The sequence below is a fragment of the Triticum urartu genome, chromosome 5A (genome assembly GCF_056163025.1).
Source record: "Triticum urartu cultivar PI428250 chromosome 5A, HENAU_Tu73, whole genome shotgun sequence".
NCBI classification, from domain to species: Eukaryota; Viridiplantae; Streptophyta; class Magnoliopsida; order Poales; family Poaceae; genus Triticum; species Triticum urartu.
The window spans coordinates 554904938-554922646 of NC_141877.1; the positions used below are offsets into that span (position 1 = coordinate 554904938).

General features: G+C 46.2%; 2 protein-coding genes across 4 annotated transcripts; both read left to right on the forward strand.

Moving 5' to 3' along the window:
- The first annotated feature begins 582 nt into the window (after positions 1 to 582).
- LOC125510525 (protein LOL3) lies at positions 583 to 5990 on the forward strand. The gene is made up of 7 exons (XM_048675740.2): positions 583 to 855; positions 1127 to 1246; positions 4522 to 4635; positions 5121 to 5239; positions 5337 to 5414; positions 5499 to 5570; positions 5679 to 5990. The coding sequence occupies exons 2-7, from the start codon at positions 1129 to 1131 to the stop codon at positions 5718 to 5720; spliced, it is 543 nt and encodes a 180-aa protein (XP_048531697.1). The 5' UTR covers positions 583 to 855; positions 1127 to 1128; the 3' UTR covers positions 5721 to 5990.
- Positions 5991 to 9919: 3929 nt separating this feature from the next.
- LOC147972816 (uncharacterized) lies at positions 9920 to 13903 on the forward strand. 3 transcript variants are annotated; one of them, XM_087521702.1, is made up of 3 exons: positions 9925 to 10520; positions 11918 to 11989; positions 13611 to 13903. In XM_087521702.1, the coding sequence occupies exons 1-3, from the start codon at positions 9995 to 9997 to the stop codon at positions 13685 to 13687; spliced, it is 675 nt and encodes a 224-aa protein (XP_087377828.1). In that variant the 5' UTR covers positions 9925 to 9994; the 3' UTR covers positions 13688 to 13903. The 3 variants fall into 3 exon arrangements, with proteins under 3 accessions (XP_087377827.1, XP_087377829.1, XP_087377828.1); XM_087521701.1 differs by lacking the exon at positions 13611 to 13903 and having other exon boundaries at positions 9920 to 10520; positions 11918 to 13604; XM_087521703.1 differs by lacking the exon at positions 11918 to 11989 and having other exon boundaries at positions 9923 to 10520.
- Positions 13904 to 17709: the final 3806 nt, after the last annotated feature.

A 17709-nucleotide genomic window follows, 5' to 3' on the forward strand; every position in this document is an offset into this window, starting at 1 on the left:
CAAAACTAGCGCGATACGCAGCAAAAGAGCACGACACGCAGAAGTAGGCCCTTCCCCCACTGGTTTCGAGGGAGAACCGAGAGAGAAACAAGAATGCGAATCAACCTGTGGTTGGAGGCTTCCAACAATGTGCATTCGGTGGCCCTGTGACTACTTTGGATTCTTTTGATCTACACTCTTCATCCGCGGCGGTTGCTGTTCTAGTGCGTTAGTTTTATGGGACCTTAGCACGACGACTTTCCGACTGTCTACTACAACAAGGTTTGCTCGGCTCCGATGAGGGGGGGGGGGGGGGGATGATGACAACGGCACGCCTTCGACTCGCTTCAGTGTTTGTAGTCGTCGCTAGGTGGTCTACGGATCTGGATGTAATTTTTATTATTTCTAGTGTTAGATTGAAAGTTTTTTTCGAAAAAAAAAATTCAAGATGATGTGCGTGCTTAATCTCGGATGTAGTCAGAGGGGTAGAGTGTTCGTGTATGCGTTTATAGGATGATTGTATGCGTATATATGATGAGTGCGTATGTCTGTGTTGAAAAAAAAAATGCCACCGCGTGAATAACTGGAAGTATTCCTCGGTTTTCCCCTTTGGCTGCCTGCCTAGCTGAAACCGACGACGACGCTACCACTCTCCTTCCTTCCTTTCCTTCCTTCACCGCGTCTCCTCCCAGACAAAATCCCATCCGGAATCAACTTCTCTCCCTACGATCCTCTTCCTCCCCCTTCCCCGCCGCCTCCGCCGGCGAGAATCGCCGCCGCGTCCGTCGCCACGACCTAGGAGCCCTCCTTCACGGGCGGACCTCTTCCCGGAGCCACCGGAGGGCGGGGACGGGCGGCCAGTCTCGTCCAGAGCCGGTAAGCATCCTCCCCACCCCACCCCACCCGCCTGCCGCTTCACGATCGAGATCTCGAGCGAGCTCAGATCCGCGGGAGCAGCTGGCGTGCGCTCGCAGGGTAGAGTAGGGTTGGTCGCGCTTTCCCCAATCCTGCTCTGTCGACCTCGTCGGGTCATTGGTCGGACGGACGATCAGATTTAGTTTTGGTAGATTTCGTTGATTGCTGGTACCGTATTGAATGCCTTGCCCCTTACGCCGTTGCTCCTCTTTCTTATCTGCTTCGTTTGCAGGTATGCAGAGCCAGATCGTGTGCCACCGCTGCCGGAGGGTGCTGGCCTACCCGTCAGGGGCGCCCAGCGTGTGCTGCGCCATGTGCCGAGCCATCACCGCCGTGCCACCCCCAGCGCCAGGTACTGGATTGCAGCGTGGTTTCCTTTCGGTTGCTCTTTCCGCGTTGGCATCGCCTCACGACGTGTATATACCATCCTGAGGTTCAACTCTGGGAATGTTGCTTTGGAAGTAGGATAGAGTTTTGCATTGTATGAAAAATGCTATAAGACCTGTGTAGAAAGATTTGTGAGTACACTCTATAGCCAAATAGTTAGCATGGGGTTTAAATTTCATTGTGCCGACGTGCATGTTTACTTTGATCAGATTCTTTTCTATGTTACTTTAGTTCAAGCTTCTGTGCGCCTAGTTTCACTATCTGCTGCTTGTATGATATGGATACTTACTCCATGGCTGATAATATCAGTGTGATGGATAAATCTTATGTTGCACCCTGTAATTTGTTCTCAAAAGGCCAACTGGTTTTCTGCAAAAAGCATTGAGAAGTATTGTAAATTCACAGGAAATAACAAAATCCCTTAAAGTTTATTTGGGTTGGATCTGTATATACACTATTTTCTTAAAACACAAATCTGTACATTCACAGCTGAATAGTGGATACATTTTTTCTTTTGGATCTGTACATGCAATTATTTGTACTGGGTTAGTGGTTAGTTTTATGTACCATTCGAATTATAACTGCTCTGTTGATATTTGATAACTCTATGCTTACTCTATGCTTCTAGCAAGAACCCAGAATTGTACCTCCTTCCATCCACTGACTAAATTGTGGTTTCTTGGTCCTTTTCACTTAAATACAATCTTCCATTTGTTATTCTTGTGCTCCCTCTGATTCAATTTACTTTGCATATTTGATTTTTCCAAAGTCAAACTTTATAAGTTTGACCAAGTTTATGGGAAGAAATATGAACATTTACAATAACAAATATATGATATGAAAATATATTCAGTGGTAAATCTGATGGTATTGTAGATGTTGATAACTTTTTCTATAAACTTGGTCAAAGTTTACTTGTATGCGAAGTAAATTGAAACGGAGGGGTTATCCCAACAACTGTCAAACCGCTACTACCTCCTGCTTACCAATGTACCAAAGTGCTGTTTAGATTGTCGTATTTTCACAAGAATCTTGGATCATCATACTTTGTCTTTTTCTTAGAAGCTTCATTCAAAAAATAGGATTGGAGTTGTTGAATTCCTGCATAATGCATCTCCGTGCCCCTTACGGAAATCAATATGGGATATGAATTTTCCTTTGAGAAGTCCAATCCAATGCATTCTCTCTTTCTCTACTGCTCCTCTTAAAAAAATTGCCTACAATTTTTCCAGTTTTTTTACTGTCATCATCCAAATGCACCATCTATGATATTCGTATGTCTTGAAATACTCTGCGGGATTCATAGTTCGATGTCATTCATTGTCTTGCATTATTTTCTGTTCCTGAGTTCCAAAGAGGCCCAATTAAAAATGAATATGTCTTTGCTACGTTTTACACCAACCAAGCAACCATACTCAGATGAGATCCATTGGCTATCTTCCTTTTCTGCGTCTGTTATATGGTGATAAGTAGAAAACCTTCTTCTTCCCTTGAGGCGGCAATAAAAATCTTACCATGCTATACAAGTGGCACAGACTTCCAAAGGATTAACAACTAGTTGCATCAGTAAAAGCTTCAGGGAAGTAGGTCTTCATCTTCTTCACAGGTCACCAGTTGTGTATTCTATGCTTGAGACATATTTCGTTGCTTTTCGCTTCCCACCATGCCTTGCTCTCCCGTCATATTTTTTACCACATGTATCTCGTGCAGTGCTGATTTTATTGATTATTTGCCATTGAACGTGTCCATCCTTGCACCGTTTGGATGTTTGCATTCAGGCCTGGTATTGGGTATTAAGAAAAAGGGTTTCCCCCCGCTTTGTATTACAATTACAAAGCAACCATCCGATACAACCAACGATAGGGGCTGGGGCGGAAGCAGCACAAACACGCCCAAAAGAAAGGAAAGAGAAAAAAGAAAAGAAACAAATGCCGATAACGGCGGATCGACAAAAAACGACGAAGCCTTGTGACCGCTGCGTCCACCGAAGATCGCCCACCAAGCTCCGAGATTCCGAAGTGCCGGTACCCAACAACACCTCCAAGAAGGGACGCGACGATGACGACGCTGCTGCCAAGGGTTTCCCCCGGTACACGGCGAGGAGAGAGGAAGGGTAGCCCCGACGCCCTCCAGGAAGGTCCGGCGGCACCCTCAGGCGCCACCGCGTCGGTGTCGGCCAAGCCAGCAGAGATTTCTCCCGATCCCAGCCTCTACCTCAGGCACTCCGGAGCTCGCCACCAGACCGACCACCACCCTGCGCCAGCACGGACACGAAGCTTCCCACGCTGTCTCACCACGGCACCGCGAAGATGGTCCGCACAACGAAGAAGAGGAGTCGGGACTAGGGCAACAGCACTGTCGGCATACGGGAGGGCCCCACCCGAAACCAAACCAGCGTCGTTCCTCCCATCCTGTCTTGCCCGCACATGCCCTAAGGAATGGCGGCAGCGCAGGTAGCCCATCCCGCCTGCATCTACCTCGAGCTCCGGCGGCCGATGTGCCTCCACCCGTCCACCACAGGATCCCTTCCTCCCCGTCTCCACCCTGAGCTCCAGCGGCCGGCGCCACTCTCCCACCCCGCCTCCACCCTGAGCTCCGGTGGCCGGCGCCACCCTTCCTCCATGTCTCCACCCTGAGCTCCAGCGGCCGGCGCCACTCTCCCACCCCGCCTCCACCCTGAGCTCCGCCGACCGGCGTGCCCCCACCCCGAGCTCCGCCGCCACCCTCCTGCCCCGCCTCCACCCCGAGCTCCAGCGACCGGCATGCCTGCACCCCGAGCTCCGCCGCCCGGCGCAGGTGTGTTGCTGACCACCTCCTTCCCTCTTCGTAGAGCTCCAACCTTCTCTCCTCTCCCCTGTCAAGTGTCCGGCCTCCTCATTGCCCGATCTCCTGGCAAAGTCTCATACAACTCAGTGCCTCACGTTGACCATCCAAACAACATTTGACATTCAATCTCAATATCAAGTCTGTGTTCCGAATACTTAAACATCCAAACAGAAGTATTGGCATTCAATCTCAATGCCAATATACTGTGATATTGGTATTCAACCCAATGCAATGCCAAGGCTCCCAATGCAAACATCCAAACGGAGCGTTGGTAGTTTTCTGTCCTATGTTTTCCAAGATTTCCAAAGGGCTACTGTTTTATGGACTATACTTTGTTCAAGCAATATGAACATACTTATAGAAGTTTAATTTGTAACAAAAATGCTTACACAAGTTACTTATTCTCTATTGCAGCAGTGGAAATGGCTCAGCTTATATGTGGTGGTTGCCGAACTTTGCTGATGTACACCCGTAATGCAGACACTGTGAGATGCTCATGTTGCAGTACTGTCAATCTTGTCAGACCAGGTAATGCCAATTCTGCTTCATATTCTGTTATTTCTTCTTATGAGCTTTCCACATTTATGCTTTTGATACATAGGCATGTTAATTTGTCAGAGGAATGTGGACTTTTGTTTTGTTAATCTGCAGTTGGCAAATATGTGTCATCCATGGAACTTTAGATGTGGTCAATTGTCTTCCATAATTAATTTCGCAAATACTGATTCAAGACCTGAGTGGCGTGTGATATGGTTTAGAATGATAGCAGCCTCACATGGAGAAGTGTGTGTTCTAGCCAGGTCGAGTTTACATTGTTGGTCTAGTTACTCTCTAGTACAGCCTTGATTGCATGCCAAAATTAAATAGAACATAATGTTTAGTTAATTAAAAATGTGCTTTGCGCTTTCCCTAGTAGGATATGTTATACTGCCTCCATACGAAATGTTATGCTCCAATTATGTATGGATCTCCTTTCTTACTTGTGAGTTATTTCACTTCTGTTCATAATGCAGTCAATAATATAGCCCACGTGAACTGTGGTCGGTGCCGAACAACTTTGATGTATCCACATGGAGCACCTTCTGTCAAATGTGCCATCTGCGATTATATCACAAATATCACAAATACTGGAGTAAGTTAACCCTTGCCCTACAGCATCATGTGATGCAAGTGTAATTGTTTAGCAGCAAAATTTACTGATTTCAAACCATCTGTGCTATGAATTTCAGATAAATACCATGTCACCAGCGCCATGTCCAAGGCCTACATCAAATGAATCTGCATATAATGCCTCATCAGCTTCTGTTGTATGTCCACAGACATGTCTTGTATTTTGACAAGTTGTTCCTGGAGAGTAGAATGATTTATCTCATATTTTCATCTTCTTGCAGCCCACACCTCAACCCCAGAATGTAACCGTCGTTGTTGAGAACCCTATGACAGTTGACGAAAAGGGTAAACTGGTAAGCCCCCCTGTTTATTTATGTCTCAACAATCCATTGAACCGTGTCGTATTTTACATTGCTGATTGGATTTTAGAGTGCTTAGCGACCTCTGTTCACTTGACACAGGTCAGCAACGTCGTAGTTGGAATTACACCTGGGAAAAATTGAAGGGTTGTTTCTCACCTGATGTATACCTGTTTTGTGTTCTATATAAGAACCTGGAAAGACCATGTACTGGTATTTCCAGCCTTTGGTGATTGGTTGCTGCCTGACCTGGAAGAACAAAGACGCATAAAGTGCTTTTTGGAATTTCACCAAGGAAAGCATGCATTTCGAAAGCTGTATTCTGAATATGTTGATTCTTTTGTCTGTATATGAGTTCTATCAGACTTCACTATGGGCATGACAAAATGGTATTATACATATTTTGAAACTTTACACGCTGTATGACATGACTTCTTTTTTGGTGTTTTCGTGCAGCCTATGCAATTTTACTGCATCGAAGTTAATGTCAAAGCAGAAAAATAATTAAATAAATAGTTGAACTAGATCAAATACACATACATAAGAGTAGTGTAACCAGATTTGATAGATTAACCACAAAGGTAGTTGGACAACAACACATTTTCTCGAAAAACAGGATAACCCTAGGTTTTGCATGTGATGTACAGTACATAGCAAGGTAAAGCCAATCGTTGATGCCAAATATGGGCTTAAAGGAAAACTAAGACCATCCAATCTTCACAATCATTGATGCCAAACAAAATTGGCTTGAAAAAGCCAAGGCCATCCAATCTTAACAATCTTATCGCAAACCCTATGACATGTGCTCCAATAACGATCATTTGCTATTCTGGACAAATCCTTTAAGAAGGGATTGTTGCATGTGCACTGTTGTTGACAAGTTCAACCATAATTTGAACTTAGGATTTTTAGTCCCTGAGCTGAGCTTCGAGGCAACACTTTTGACAAGGGCTTGACACACCCTGATATTGCCTGATCTGCCCCCCACCCCACCCACGTTGCTGGAGAAAGCAACGGTAGCCCGCATTATCACTTCCAACCATTGTTGCCCCTTCTTTGAATCCGTTAATGACAGAGGAAGGGACACTTAGACGTAAGGTGATGACTTAGATCTAGTCGTCATTGCAGCCATCTGATAGATCCATCAATGACATCCTAGAGGACGCCACCTCAACGTCCTCCATCGCGGCCACCGTTAGTATGATCATGCCAACCCCAACATGGTTGGTACCACCGAATGTGATGCATGCCCATTCCAAAGTCGAGCCACAACCACGCACGCCCTGGCCTAGATCGATGCACCACAACATAGACCTGACCCACGTGCGGCGATTCATCTCTCACACGAGCGCCCCCCCCCCCCCCTCTCTCGCAATTCTGGCGGTCTCCAAGCGCACATTCACCCCTACTCGCCATCTAGTGCAGATGCGCCCTAGCACGAAGGGAGGAGGTCCCCTCGATGTCACGTATCCCATAGGCTTTGCCTGTCGACAACCATGGAATGCAACATGGGGGGAGGAATGAAGGAGGAGCCAAGGCTGCCATCGGCTAGGGTTGTCTCCTTGTCACCCAATGTGGGACGACATGTGAGCAACTCTCATTTTGACTAAGCCCAGCGGTTCGGTTCCGTGCCCGGTCATATACCTTATTAGGACGTGTACAATGACGCTATATAGCTGACGCGTAGAATAAGTGGTTGTGGAAGAGAAAGAAACGAAAAAACAAGTTTTGCCTTCTCGTAGTTAAGAGATGATCTCTTAGGAAGAAAGATAAGACATTTGTCTGTGTTATTTATACTTTCCTGATTTAATATTAATAGTTCAAATTTTAGGATCTCATAACATTAAATGCTAGAGATACATTATGAGATAACTCATTCTACAACATGTTTATTAATTTCTCCAAATGACGTGAAATACATTAGCTTATTAACCATTTGGCATGCCTTTACTATATTGCTCAATTGAACAATTACACTTAAACCTAAGTGTCGCCAAAAAACACCACATGCTTATTTGAATTGATGCATGGGATCGTAGTTTGTACGCGTCAAAGAGCAATCTAGCCTTTTGAAAGGAAATCCGTCCCTAATGATGGTTTTGGTGTTTAATGGTGATAGAGATTAGATGACTAACTATGTTTCGGTTTACACATCTATGGAAATGAAACATATTGTTGGTCGGCCCCCTAAGCTAAATCACAAAAGAAAACGACATGCCAATTTTCTCGTCGATGATTTCTCCTTTTTGAGTCGTGGATATGCTATGCTATTAACAGGGGATGCACCATGGATCTTGTGTGGAATCACTTAACACATAAAGCCAAATACCATCCACACCCTATGTGAGAAAGAGTGCCATGAATTCTCTATGTTTTGTGCTTATGAACAATGTCGAACATTTGGTCGGATTGGCTGACAAAATATCTAATAGGTGGGATGTTATGTCATATATTCTAAGGCAATATCCGGCTCTATCCAGAGTCTACTGGACATGCTCGAACATTGTGTCGGACATCCTGTCGGAACATCCGACATGTTGGATTGTCCGACATAACTGGACAATGCACAACCGGTAGGTTTTTGGGTTGACCTTTATATACCCCCCCTTCTTCCTTGAGATCTTCCTTGAGAAGGGGACGACTCTGCTATGCCCACACATTGATCCAAAAGTTTCATTCTTTGATTCCTCCCCATCTAGCCTTCCAATCCACTCCATATTTAGAGACAGGAAGAGGTTCACCTGGTGTACCAATCCATCTAAGAACATCTCGAGTTTTCCGATTCTCCGCGAGATCCTAGCAAGTCTGGTGGCTCTTGGGTTTGTGGGGAACCCTAGACTGGTGGTGTTTCTCGGGAGCTTCCAAATCACATGCTTGTTACTCGTCACTCTGTGCATTTGAAAACCGAACTGAAAAACCATACAGAAAATAAACCGAACCGAACCAAATTTATGGGTTTTATGGTTTCTGGGTTCGGTATGGTATGAACTTTTCATACCAATTTGAACTTTGTTTTTTATGGTATATACCGAAAAACCGAACGGTTAACCGAATAAACCAAAGTAAAAAATAATTTTATATTTCTTGTGATGAACAACCATACAAGTTGTCATTTTTCGTGTACATGAGTCAAATTCACTACTAAGCACGAATTTTTTTGCTTGTAACATAGTCATTTTTCTCTTTTAAAATGTTAAGCACATCCATAACCATCAACAGATGAATCAATGCATGCATATATACTTATATATATAGTTATATACATTTGTGTAAAAGTATGTGTTTTGAGTCATAAATTTGCTAATTTTTATTACATCATTTTCAAATTCGCGTCAACTTTGGTTATTATGGTGTATACGAAACCATACCGAAATAATTTGGTATATACAGAAATCGAACCATATTTTAATTTCATATCGTATTTACCGAAGTATTAATACCATACAAACCGAAAAACCGTATAAACCGAACCATGTAAACTGAATAAACCGAATGCACATAGTGAGTTACTTGTGCTCGTTTGTGGGGGTTTGGAGCTCGCCTCAAGAGCTATCGCTCGTGGTAGGGAACCTAAGCATTCGTTGCTTGAGGTTCTCGGAGAAGAAGGTGAGCATTCATTATCATGGGAGCATTCGATGTTCCCCCTCTCCAACGGAGATTAGCACAACCCCCCCCCCCCCTTATGTGAACTTCGGATTACATCATCATCTCCACTACTTTCGGTTGTCTATGGACCCTAGCTTTAATTATTGTTATTACTTTGTGTTGCCTTCCGTAGCTTGCTAGCTTGCTTTAACACATCATATAGGATTGTATCACCTAGTTGCATTTCTAGATGTGAAGCCCGGATAATTAAGCTACAGTAATCCTCTGCTAATGATGTCACGTCACCGCGATTGCTGTTGTTAAACTCGCGTTGGTTCGAATCCGGTCCAAATTCAAGATTTTAAAATAAAGTCAAACAAATAAAGCTTTCGAATGTCAAAACAAAAATGTCCGTTGGGTTTAAAATATTCACTAGCTAATTATCACGTGGCAACAAACATCATTTGGCTCTCCCTTTAATCTCTAGGAAAATATAAAGTGGCCCAACGACATATTAATTGGCCTTTTCAATTTCCAAAAATGCTTGAACAATTCCGTTGGCTCTATAACTTTTTGTGCAACACCAAAATTTGGTGCATGAATTATGTGCCAAGTTTCATTCTTCACAACATTCATTTTGTGCTCCAACTATTTACAAAACAGAAAGGAAAAGCAAAAAAGGAAAATAATTTTAAGAAAAGGGAGACCTAAACCTACCGGACCCTTGGCCCATTTAGCTAAAACAGGTCCAGCCCAACCCAACTCGCCCTCGTCTCCCTTCTCTGTTCACACAGGGGAATCGTGGCAACGATCCACCGGCGCCATGGCCACCGATGACGCCGTGGCAGCCATCCCACACCTCCCCGTCGTTTCCCCCGGCGGATAAGAGCAACCCCCGGCCCCCTCTTCCTCTCCCCCAAACCCTAGCCTCCTCTTTCCCTCCCACGCGCCGTCACTCTCGCCCCGCACCCGCCCGAGCTCCTCCATCGCCGCGTCGTCATCGATCCCGTGGCCACCGGCCATCCCTCGTCGCCGAGCTTAGTCCAGGAGCACCGCCGTGCTCTTCCTCATCGACCGCAAGCCTCGATTCGAGCGGGGCCGCCCCGTACGCTCGCCATCGAGGCCGTCCCCACCGCGTACATCGCCGGTGTCCGCCGTCGTCGCCGCGACTCCAGTCCGCCTCCGGCCTCCCCGACCTCGCCTACTTCGACTACATGGGCGAGATCGAGCTGGAAGCCACCGGGACGCCCGCTGCTTCCCCGTCCTCAACCTCCATCCGTCTCGGTCGTCGCTGCCGTCGCCAACGCCGGCCACCTCTACTGCTACTAAACCATCGACGGGACCCCGTGCGCTCCCTACGTAAGCTCCGCGTCCATCCCCTCTATTTTCGGCATCGATTTCGACCTCTAGATGCGGCCACCACCGTTGCCGAACCCACTGCCGCTCGGACTCGTCGCCGGCGAGGTTCCGACGAACCTCTGGTCGCGTGCGTACACTAACTGGCCTCCCACACGCCTGTAGCTCCCTCCTAGCCCGCCAACTCACTCGATCTCGAGCTCCTGCGCCGTAGCCGCACCCTACCGAGCTCGGGCCGTCGCCGAGGTCGCTGCCGTGCCCGCGCGCCACTGGTCGCGTCCGGCCACGGGCGCCGCTTGCTGGCCGCGCCCAGGCACGCGTCCGCCTGCGCGTGGCCGTGCCTCTGCTGCTGCACTTCTACTGATGCTAGCCGCTGCCGTCCCCGCGCGTTCCCGCTGCTACTGCATCCTGCCGCTGCCGCTACGCCTCTGCTCTCTGCTACTGCCCCTAATCCCTATCGCTGCTTGCCTGTACTCCTGCTAGCTAGCTTTTTAGTTTTTACATTGATTAATCCCCTCTACAACCCCTAATCTGCGGTTAAACAACCGTTAACAGGACTTAAAAAAATATGGGAAGGTAGTATGTGTGACAAACTCCATTTTACCCCGCTGAACCAAATCCATTTGATGTATGGAATAAATCCTACGAAAATCGCAAAATGCTATCTTTTGTTAATATAAAACAGATTTGTGTGTTGCGTGCTGTGTGTGGTGTGTGTGTTGCGTGTGTGGCCGGCCGGGCCATTGTCCAGTACGGCCGGCCCTTTGTTTAATTAGGACTAGATTAGTTAGTGTTAAATTAATGCTAATTTACTTTAATAGAAAATGACATGTGGACCACCCTGTTGGTTATCTCTAATTAATTGACTTAATAGACACAGTGTCCATGACAAGTAGGACACACTAGCACTGTTCACACATTGACTAAGGTCAACTTTGACTGTTGACCTGTTGGCTAGGCTTTGACTGGCCCCACATGTCATTGACTGTGGCTGGCCCGGTCAGGGTATAAAAAGAATCAACATTATTTAAATTTGAAATAAATAATTAAAACAATTTGAGAATATTAATAAAACTTTGAAAAATCATATAAATTAAACCATAGCTCGGTTGAAAATGTTTTCTATATGAAAGTTGCTCGGAAAAATCCAACGAATCCGAATACGCGATCCGTTCATCTGTCACATGACCCTAGCATGCTGAACATGGAACTTTCCCCCTCTTTTCCTGTGTCCGAAATCCGTCTAACACCGGGAATTCATCCTCGGATGTTTATCCCCTCTGTCTGCAACGTGTAGTACTACGTTAGATCGACCCTAATTCTACTTATCGTCATGTCATGCTTAGCGTTGCATCTGTTTGCTTATATTTACTGTTTCTTCCCCCTCTTCTCTCCGGTAGACCCCGAGGCCGATGATGCCGCTGTGATCGACTACGTCACCGACGACCCCTCGTTCTTGTCTGAACAACCAGGCAAGCCCCCCCTTTTGATCATCCCGATATCGCCCATTCCATTCTCTCATGCTTGCATTAGATTTTGCTACTGTTATTGTTTGCTCATATTCTCATGCATAGCCATCTTTTGTAACCTGCTTATTGTTACCTTACCTGCTTATCCTAAATTGCTTAGTATAGGTTGGTTAGTGATCCATCAGTGACCCCCCACCTTGTCCCTGTTGCCCCTGCTTCATCATCGAAGACCTGATCAACGGGATCGAAGACCAGGCCCCGACACCGCACATCACTTTCCCCTTAGTTGCTCGACACTACTGGGTTACTATCGAGTGTCGAGGGTGAAACCTCTTCAGCACTTCTGATGTTAACCCTGTAGTGTAGTCATTCGGTCATGGTCATCGAGGGTGATTTCCTCCTTAACCACTTCCGATACGACTCTGTCGTGCAACCCCTCAAGTGTGAACCTCGGGGGTGATTCCTCTTACGTTCACCTTGATGATTACATCTAGTGGAATTCATCGGGGGTGATTCCTCGGGTTTTCCCCTTGATGTTTGGACACACGGAACTTGGACTTTACCACTGTTACTTGGAAAGACGGGTCGACCCTGAGGGGTACCCGCGCGAGTTTAATTGCGAGTGATGTGGAGTCGGGCGGACCTGGAAGGTGCCCGCGAGATAATTACGAGGCGTGGCCGGGCATTCCTAGCCCTTGCCGCAAGTCCTCGAGACGGGGCAACGGGGTCACATCTTTCGTGAGTCTCTGCTTGTTACCGCGCGTTCCTAATCCACTACGATTTGGATATTTGATCTGAGGGGCCTCTGGCCTGATAGCACTAACCATCACGTGGGCATAGTATGGGCGTTCTGCGTCGTATGCATCAGCCGAAGCTTAATAGACGTCAGCGACTGAGCGGCGCACGCTGGGTTGGACTGCGTAAGCGCCTGCCTTGTTGAAGGAGGTAGCTAGGTCTGCTCACCGGCCGCCCTCGCAATGTGCAGGAGTTCCCGGGGAGATGGCCCATGACCCATGGGGGCATAGGTTTAGTCCGGCGTGCTGACCTCTCTATTAAGCCTAGGTCGAGTTGCGGCATATTGTTTCGCCGAGGCCGGGCATGACCCAGAAAAGTGTGTCCGGCCGGAGTTAATTGAGCGTGGTGGGTAAGTTGGTGCACCCCTGCAGGGAAGAAAACATCTATCGATAGCCTGTCCTACGGTAATGGACACTTGGAGTTGTATCCTAATCGATACAACTAGAACTGGAGACTTGAGATGAGACTTGGATATGAGGAATGGTTTGTGATGATAACTGGATAGTATGGCTCTGGGATTGCTTTCTCGCAGGGAGTCGAGAAAGGATCTCTGGCCGAGGTTGATAACATTACTACTACTTTACTTTATGCTACTCTACTCCCTCCTGTTGCTGCAAGATGGTGGTTTCCAGAAGATGCTAGTCTTCGATAGGACTAGGCCTTCTCTCTATTCTGGCATTTCTGCAGCCCAGTCCACATATACAGCCTTCCTTTGATAATGTTGCATATGTAGTGTAGATCCTTGCTTGCGAGTACTTTGGATGAGTACTCACGGTTGCTTTGCTCCCCCTTTTCCCCCTTCCTTCTTCTTTCCGGTTGATGCAACCAGATGTCGGAACCCAGGAGCCAGATGCCACCGCTGATGCCTACTACTACGTGGAGACCGATGATGACCAGAGTAGTTAGGAGGCTCCCAGGCAGGAGGCCTTGCCTTTTCGATCGTTGTTGCCTTTGTGCTAGCCTTCTTAAGGCAAACTTGTCTAACTTATGTCTGTACTCAGATATTGTTGCTTTCGCTGACTCTTGTGTATTCGAGCTTATGTATTCGAGCCCTCGAGGCCCCTGGCTTGTAATATAAAGCTTGTATTATTTTTACTTTGTGTCTAGAGTTGTGTTGTGATATCTTCCCGTGAGTCCTTGATCTTGATCGTACACATTTGCGTGTATGATTAGTGTACGATTGAATCGAGGGCGTCACACTAGAGAACTTATATTTCCGCACTAGCCTCTAAAAGCAGCTAAGAAAAGAATCTTTCTCTTTACTATGGAACTTTATTCGTGGTCTGTTTGAGCAGTTACAGGGTCTTAAGGTTAACTTCCACAAGAGCGAACTCTTCACCTTTGGAAATGTCAAAGGGGAAGAGGATCAGTATAAGCGAATTTTCGGTCATGGGTTTGTCTCTTTACTGTTTATATACCATGTCATTCGAATGTAGTTTGGGAAACTCCTCAACAAGGAATGTAAATGTATCAAGGATCTTTTCGAGATCAAGCTAGGTTGTTGGATGAGAAATCTTATGTCCATCGGGTCAAGACTAAGCCTAATCCATGCAGTTATCATGAGTCTACCGATGTTCATGTTGTCCTCCTTTGAAATACCTAAAAGGGTACAAAAAAGATTGGAATGCTATAGATCTAGATTTTACTGGCAATGTGACAAACATAACACATATATCGTCTCACAAGATGGGATACAATTTTTCTTTCAAAAAATTAAGGAGGCCTCGTGGTGGAGGATCTTGATATTAGAAGTATGTGCTCTCTGAGAAAATCGCTCTACAAGATATTCACTGAGGATGATGTTTGGCAAGACCGCAAGAGGTGTTAAAACCTAAGTACCCTCACTCTAAAACCCTCTCTTAGGTTCAAGCCAAACCAAGTGACTCACCTTTCTAAAAAGGGTCCATTGGGGTAAAATAAGTGTTTTTTCAAGGGAGCTTTCTTGGTGGTCATTGGTCAATAGCTTAACCGCTAGATTTGGGAAGAACACATGGCAGATGAGCCTCTAGCTATGTCATACTTGTGTGTCTCTCATATGGTGAGCGGAAGGATGTTTCTGTTGGGTAACACAGTATTTCAAAAATTCCTACGATCACGCAAGATCTATCTAGGAGATGCATAGCAACGAGACGGGAGAGTGTGTCCATGTACCCTTGTAGACCAAAAGCGGAAGCGTTTGACAACGCGTTTGATGTAGTCGAACTTCTTCTCATTCCGACCGATCAAGCACCGAACGTACGGCACCTCCGAGTTCTGCACACGTTCAGCTCGATGACATCCCTCGAACTCTTGATCCAGTTGAGGACGAGGGAGAGTTTCGTCGGCACAACGGTGTGGCGACGGTGATGATGATGTTACCATCACAGGGCTTCGCCTAAGCACTACGACGATATGACCGAGGTGGTAAACTGTGGAGGGGCACCGCACACAGCTAAGAGATGTCTGTTGTGCCTTTGGGGTGCCCCCGCCTCCGTATATAAAGGGGGGAGGAGGAGGTGGCCGGCCTACGGGTGCGCCATAAGGGGGGAGTCCTACTTGACTCCTAGTCCAAGTAGGATTCGGCCCGCCCTCCTTCCTTCCACCGGAGAGGGAAAAGGGGAAGGGAGAGAGAGGGAGAAGGAAAGAGGGGGGCCGGCCCCCTCCCCTAGTCCAATTCGGTTTGGGCAAGGGGGGGCACCCCTCTCACGTGGCCTTTCTCCTCTCCATCAATAAGGCCCAACAGGACCAATACTTCTCCCGGGGGGGTTCCGGTAACCTTCCGGTACTTCGGAAAAATGCCTGAACCACTAGGAACCATTCCGATGTCCAAATGCAACCTTCCAATATATGAATCTTTACCTCTCGACCATTTCGAGAGTCCTCGTCATGTCCGTGATCTCATCCGGGACTCCGAAAAAACTTCGGTCATCAAATCACATAACTCATAATACAAATCGTCATCGAACGTTAAGCGTGTGGACCCTACGGGTTCGAGAACTATGTAGACATGACTGATACATCTCCAATGTATCTATAATTTTTGATTGTTCCATGTTATTATATTATCTGTTTTGGATGTTTAATGGGATTTATTATGCACTTTCATATTATTTTGAGGACTAACCTATTAACCGAAGGCCCAGTGCAAATTGCTGTTTTTTTTGCCTATTTCAGTGTTTCGTAGAAAAGAAATATCAAACGGAATGAAACCTTCGTGAGGATCGTTTTTGGAACAAACGCAATCCAGGAGACTTGGAGTGGACGTCAAGAAAGAAGCGAGGAGGCCACGAGGCAGGAGGGCGCACCCCAGGGGCCCCCACCCTCGTGGGCCCCTCGCAGCTCCACCGACCTACTTCCTCCTCCTATATATACCCATATACCCTGAAAACATCCAGGAGCACCACGAAACCCTATTTCCACCGCCGCAACCTTCTGTACCCGTGAGATCCCATCTTGGCCTTTTCGGCGCTCCGCCGGAGGGGGAATCGATCACGGAGGGCTTCTACATCAACACCATAGCATTTTCGGTGATGTGTGAGTAGTTTACCACAGACCTTCGGGTCCATAGTTATTAGCTAGATGGCTTCTTCTCTCTCTTTGGATCTCAATACAAAGTTCTCCTCGATTCTCTTGGAGATCTATTCGATATAATTTTTTTTGCGTTGTGTTTGTCGAGATCCGATGAATTGTGGGTTTATGATCAAGTTTATCTATGAACAATATTTGATTCTTCTCTGAATTCTTATATGCATGATTTAAATATCTTTGCAAGTCTCTTCGAATTATCAGTTTGGTTTGGTCTACTAGATTGATCTTTCTTGCAATGGGAGAAGTGCTTAGCTTTGGGTTCAATCTTGTGGTGTCCTTTCCCAGTGACAGTAGGGGCAGAAAGGCACGTATTGTATTGTTGCCATCGAGGATAAAAAGATGGGGTTTATACCATATTACTTGAGTTTATCCTTTTACATCATGTCATCTTGCCTAATGCGTTACTCTGTTCTTATGAACTTAATACTCTAGATGCATGCTGGATAGCGGTCGATGTGTGGAGTAATAGTAGTAGATGCAGAATCGCTTCGGTCTACTTGTCACGGACGTGATGCCTATATACATGATCATGCCTAGATATTCTCATAACTATGCGCTTTTCTATCAATTGCTCGACAGTAATTTGTTCACCCACCGTAGAATATGCTATCTTGAGAGAAGCCACTAGTGAAACCTATGGCCCCCAGGTCTATTCTCCATTATATTATTCTCCCAACAGCTAGCGATTTCTGTTGCCGTTTATTTTGCAATGTTTACTTTCCAATCTATACAAAAACACCAAAAATATTTATCTCATTATCTTTATCAGATCTTACTTTCGTAAGTGACTGTGAAGGGATTGACAACCCCTTTATCGCGTTGGTTGCGAGGTTCTTGTTTATTTGTGCAGGTACTAGGCGACTTGCATGTAGTCTCCTACTGGATTGATACCCTGGTTCTCAAAAACTGAGGGAAATACTTACGCTACTTTGCTGCATCACCCTTTCCTCTTCAAGGGAAAACCAATGCATGCTCAAGAGGTAGCAATGACCGAGACACATCTCCGGTCAATAACCAATAGCGGAACCTAGATGCTCATATTGGCTCCTACATATTCTACGAAGATCCTTATCAGTCAAACCGCAAAACAACATATGTCATTCCCTTTGTCATCGGTATGTTACTTGCCCGAGATTCAATCGTCGGTATCATCATACCTAGTTCAATCTCGTTACCAGCAAGTCTCTTACTCGTTCCGTACTGCATCATCCCGCAACTAACTCATTATTTACATTGCTTGCAAGGCTTATAGTGATGAGCATTACCGAGAGGGCCCAGAGATACCTCTCCGATACACGGAGTGACAAATCCTAATCTTGATCTATGCGAACTCAACAAACATATTCGGAGACACCTGTAGA

What these genes read in the sequence shown, in the direction of transcription:
- LOC125510525 (XM_048675740.2), top strand. Translation starts at nt 1,129, where the DNA reads ATGCAGAGCCAGATCGTGTGCCACCGCTGCCGGAGGGTGCTGGCCTAC. An exon ending in CGTGCCACCCCCAGCGCCAG is followed by an intron (nt 1,247 to 4,521) that starts GTACTGGATTGC and finishes TCTCTATTGCAG; the next exon opens with CAGTGGAAATGGCTCAGCTT. An exon ending in ATGCCTCATCAGCTTCTGTT is followed by an intron (nt 5,415 to 5,498) that starts GTATGTCCACAG and finishes ATCTTCTTGCAG; the next exon opens with CCCACACCTCAACCCCAGAA.
- LOC147972816 (XM_087521701.1), top strand. Translation starts at nt 9,995, where the DNA reads ATGACGCCGTGGCAGCCATCCCACACCTCCCCGTCGTTTCCCCCGGCG. An exon ending in GGACCCCGTGCGCTCCCTAC is followed by an intron (nt 10,521 to 11,917) that starts GTAAGCTCCGCG and finishes TCTCTCCGGTAG; the next exon opens with ACCCCGAGGCCGATGATGCC.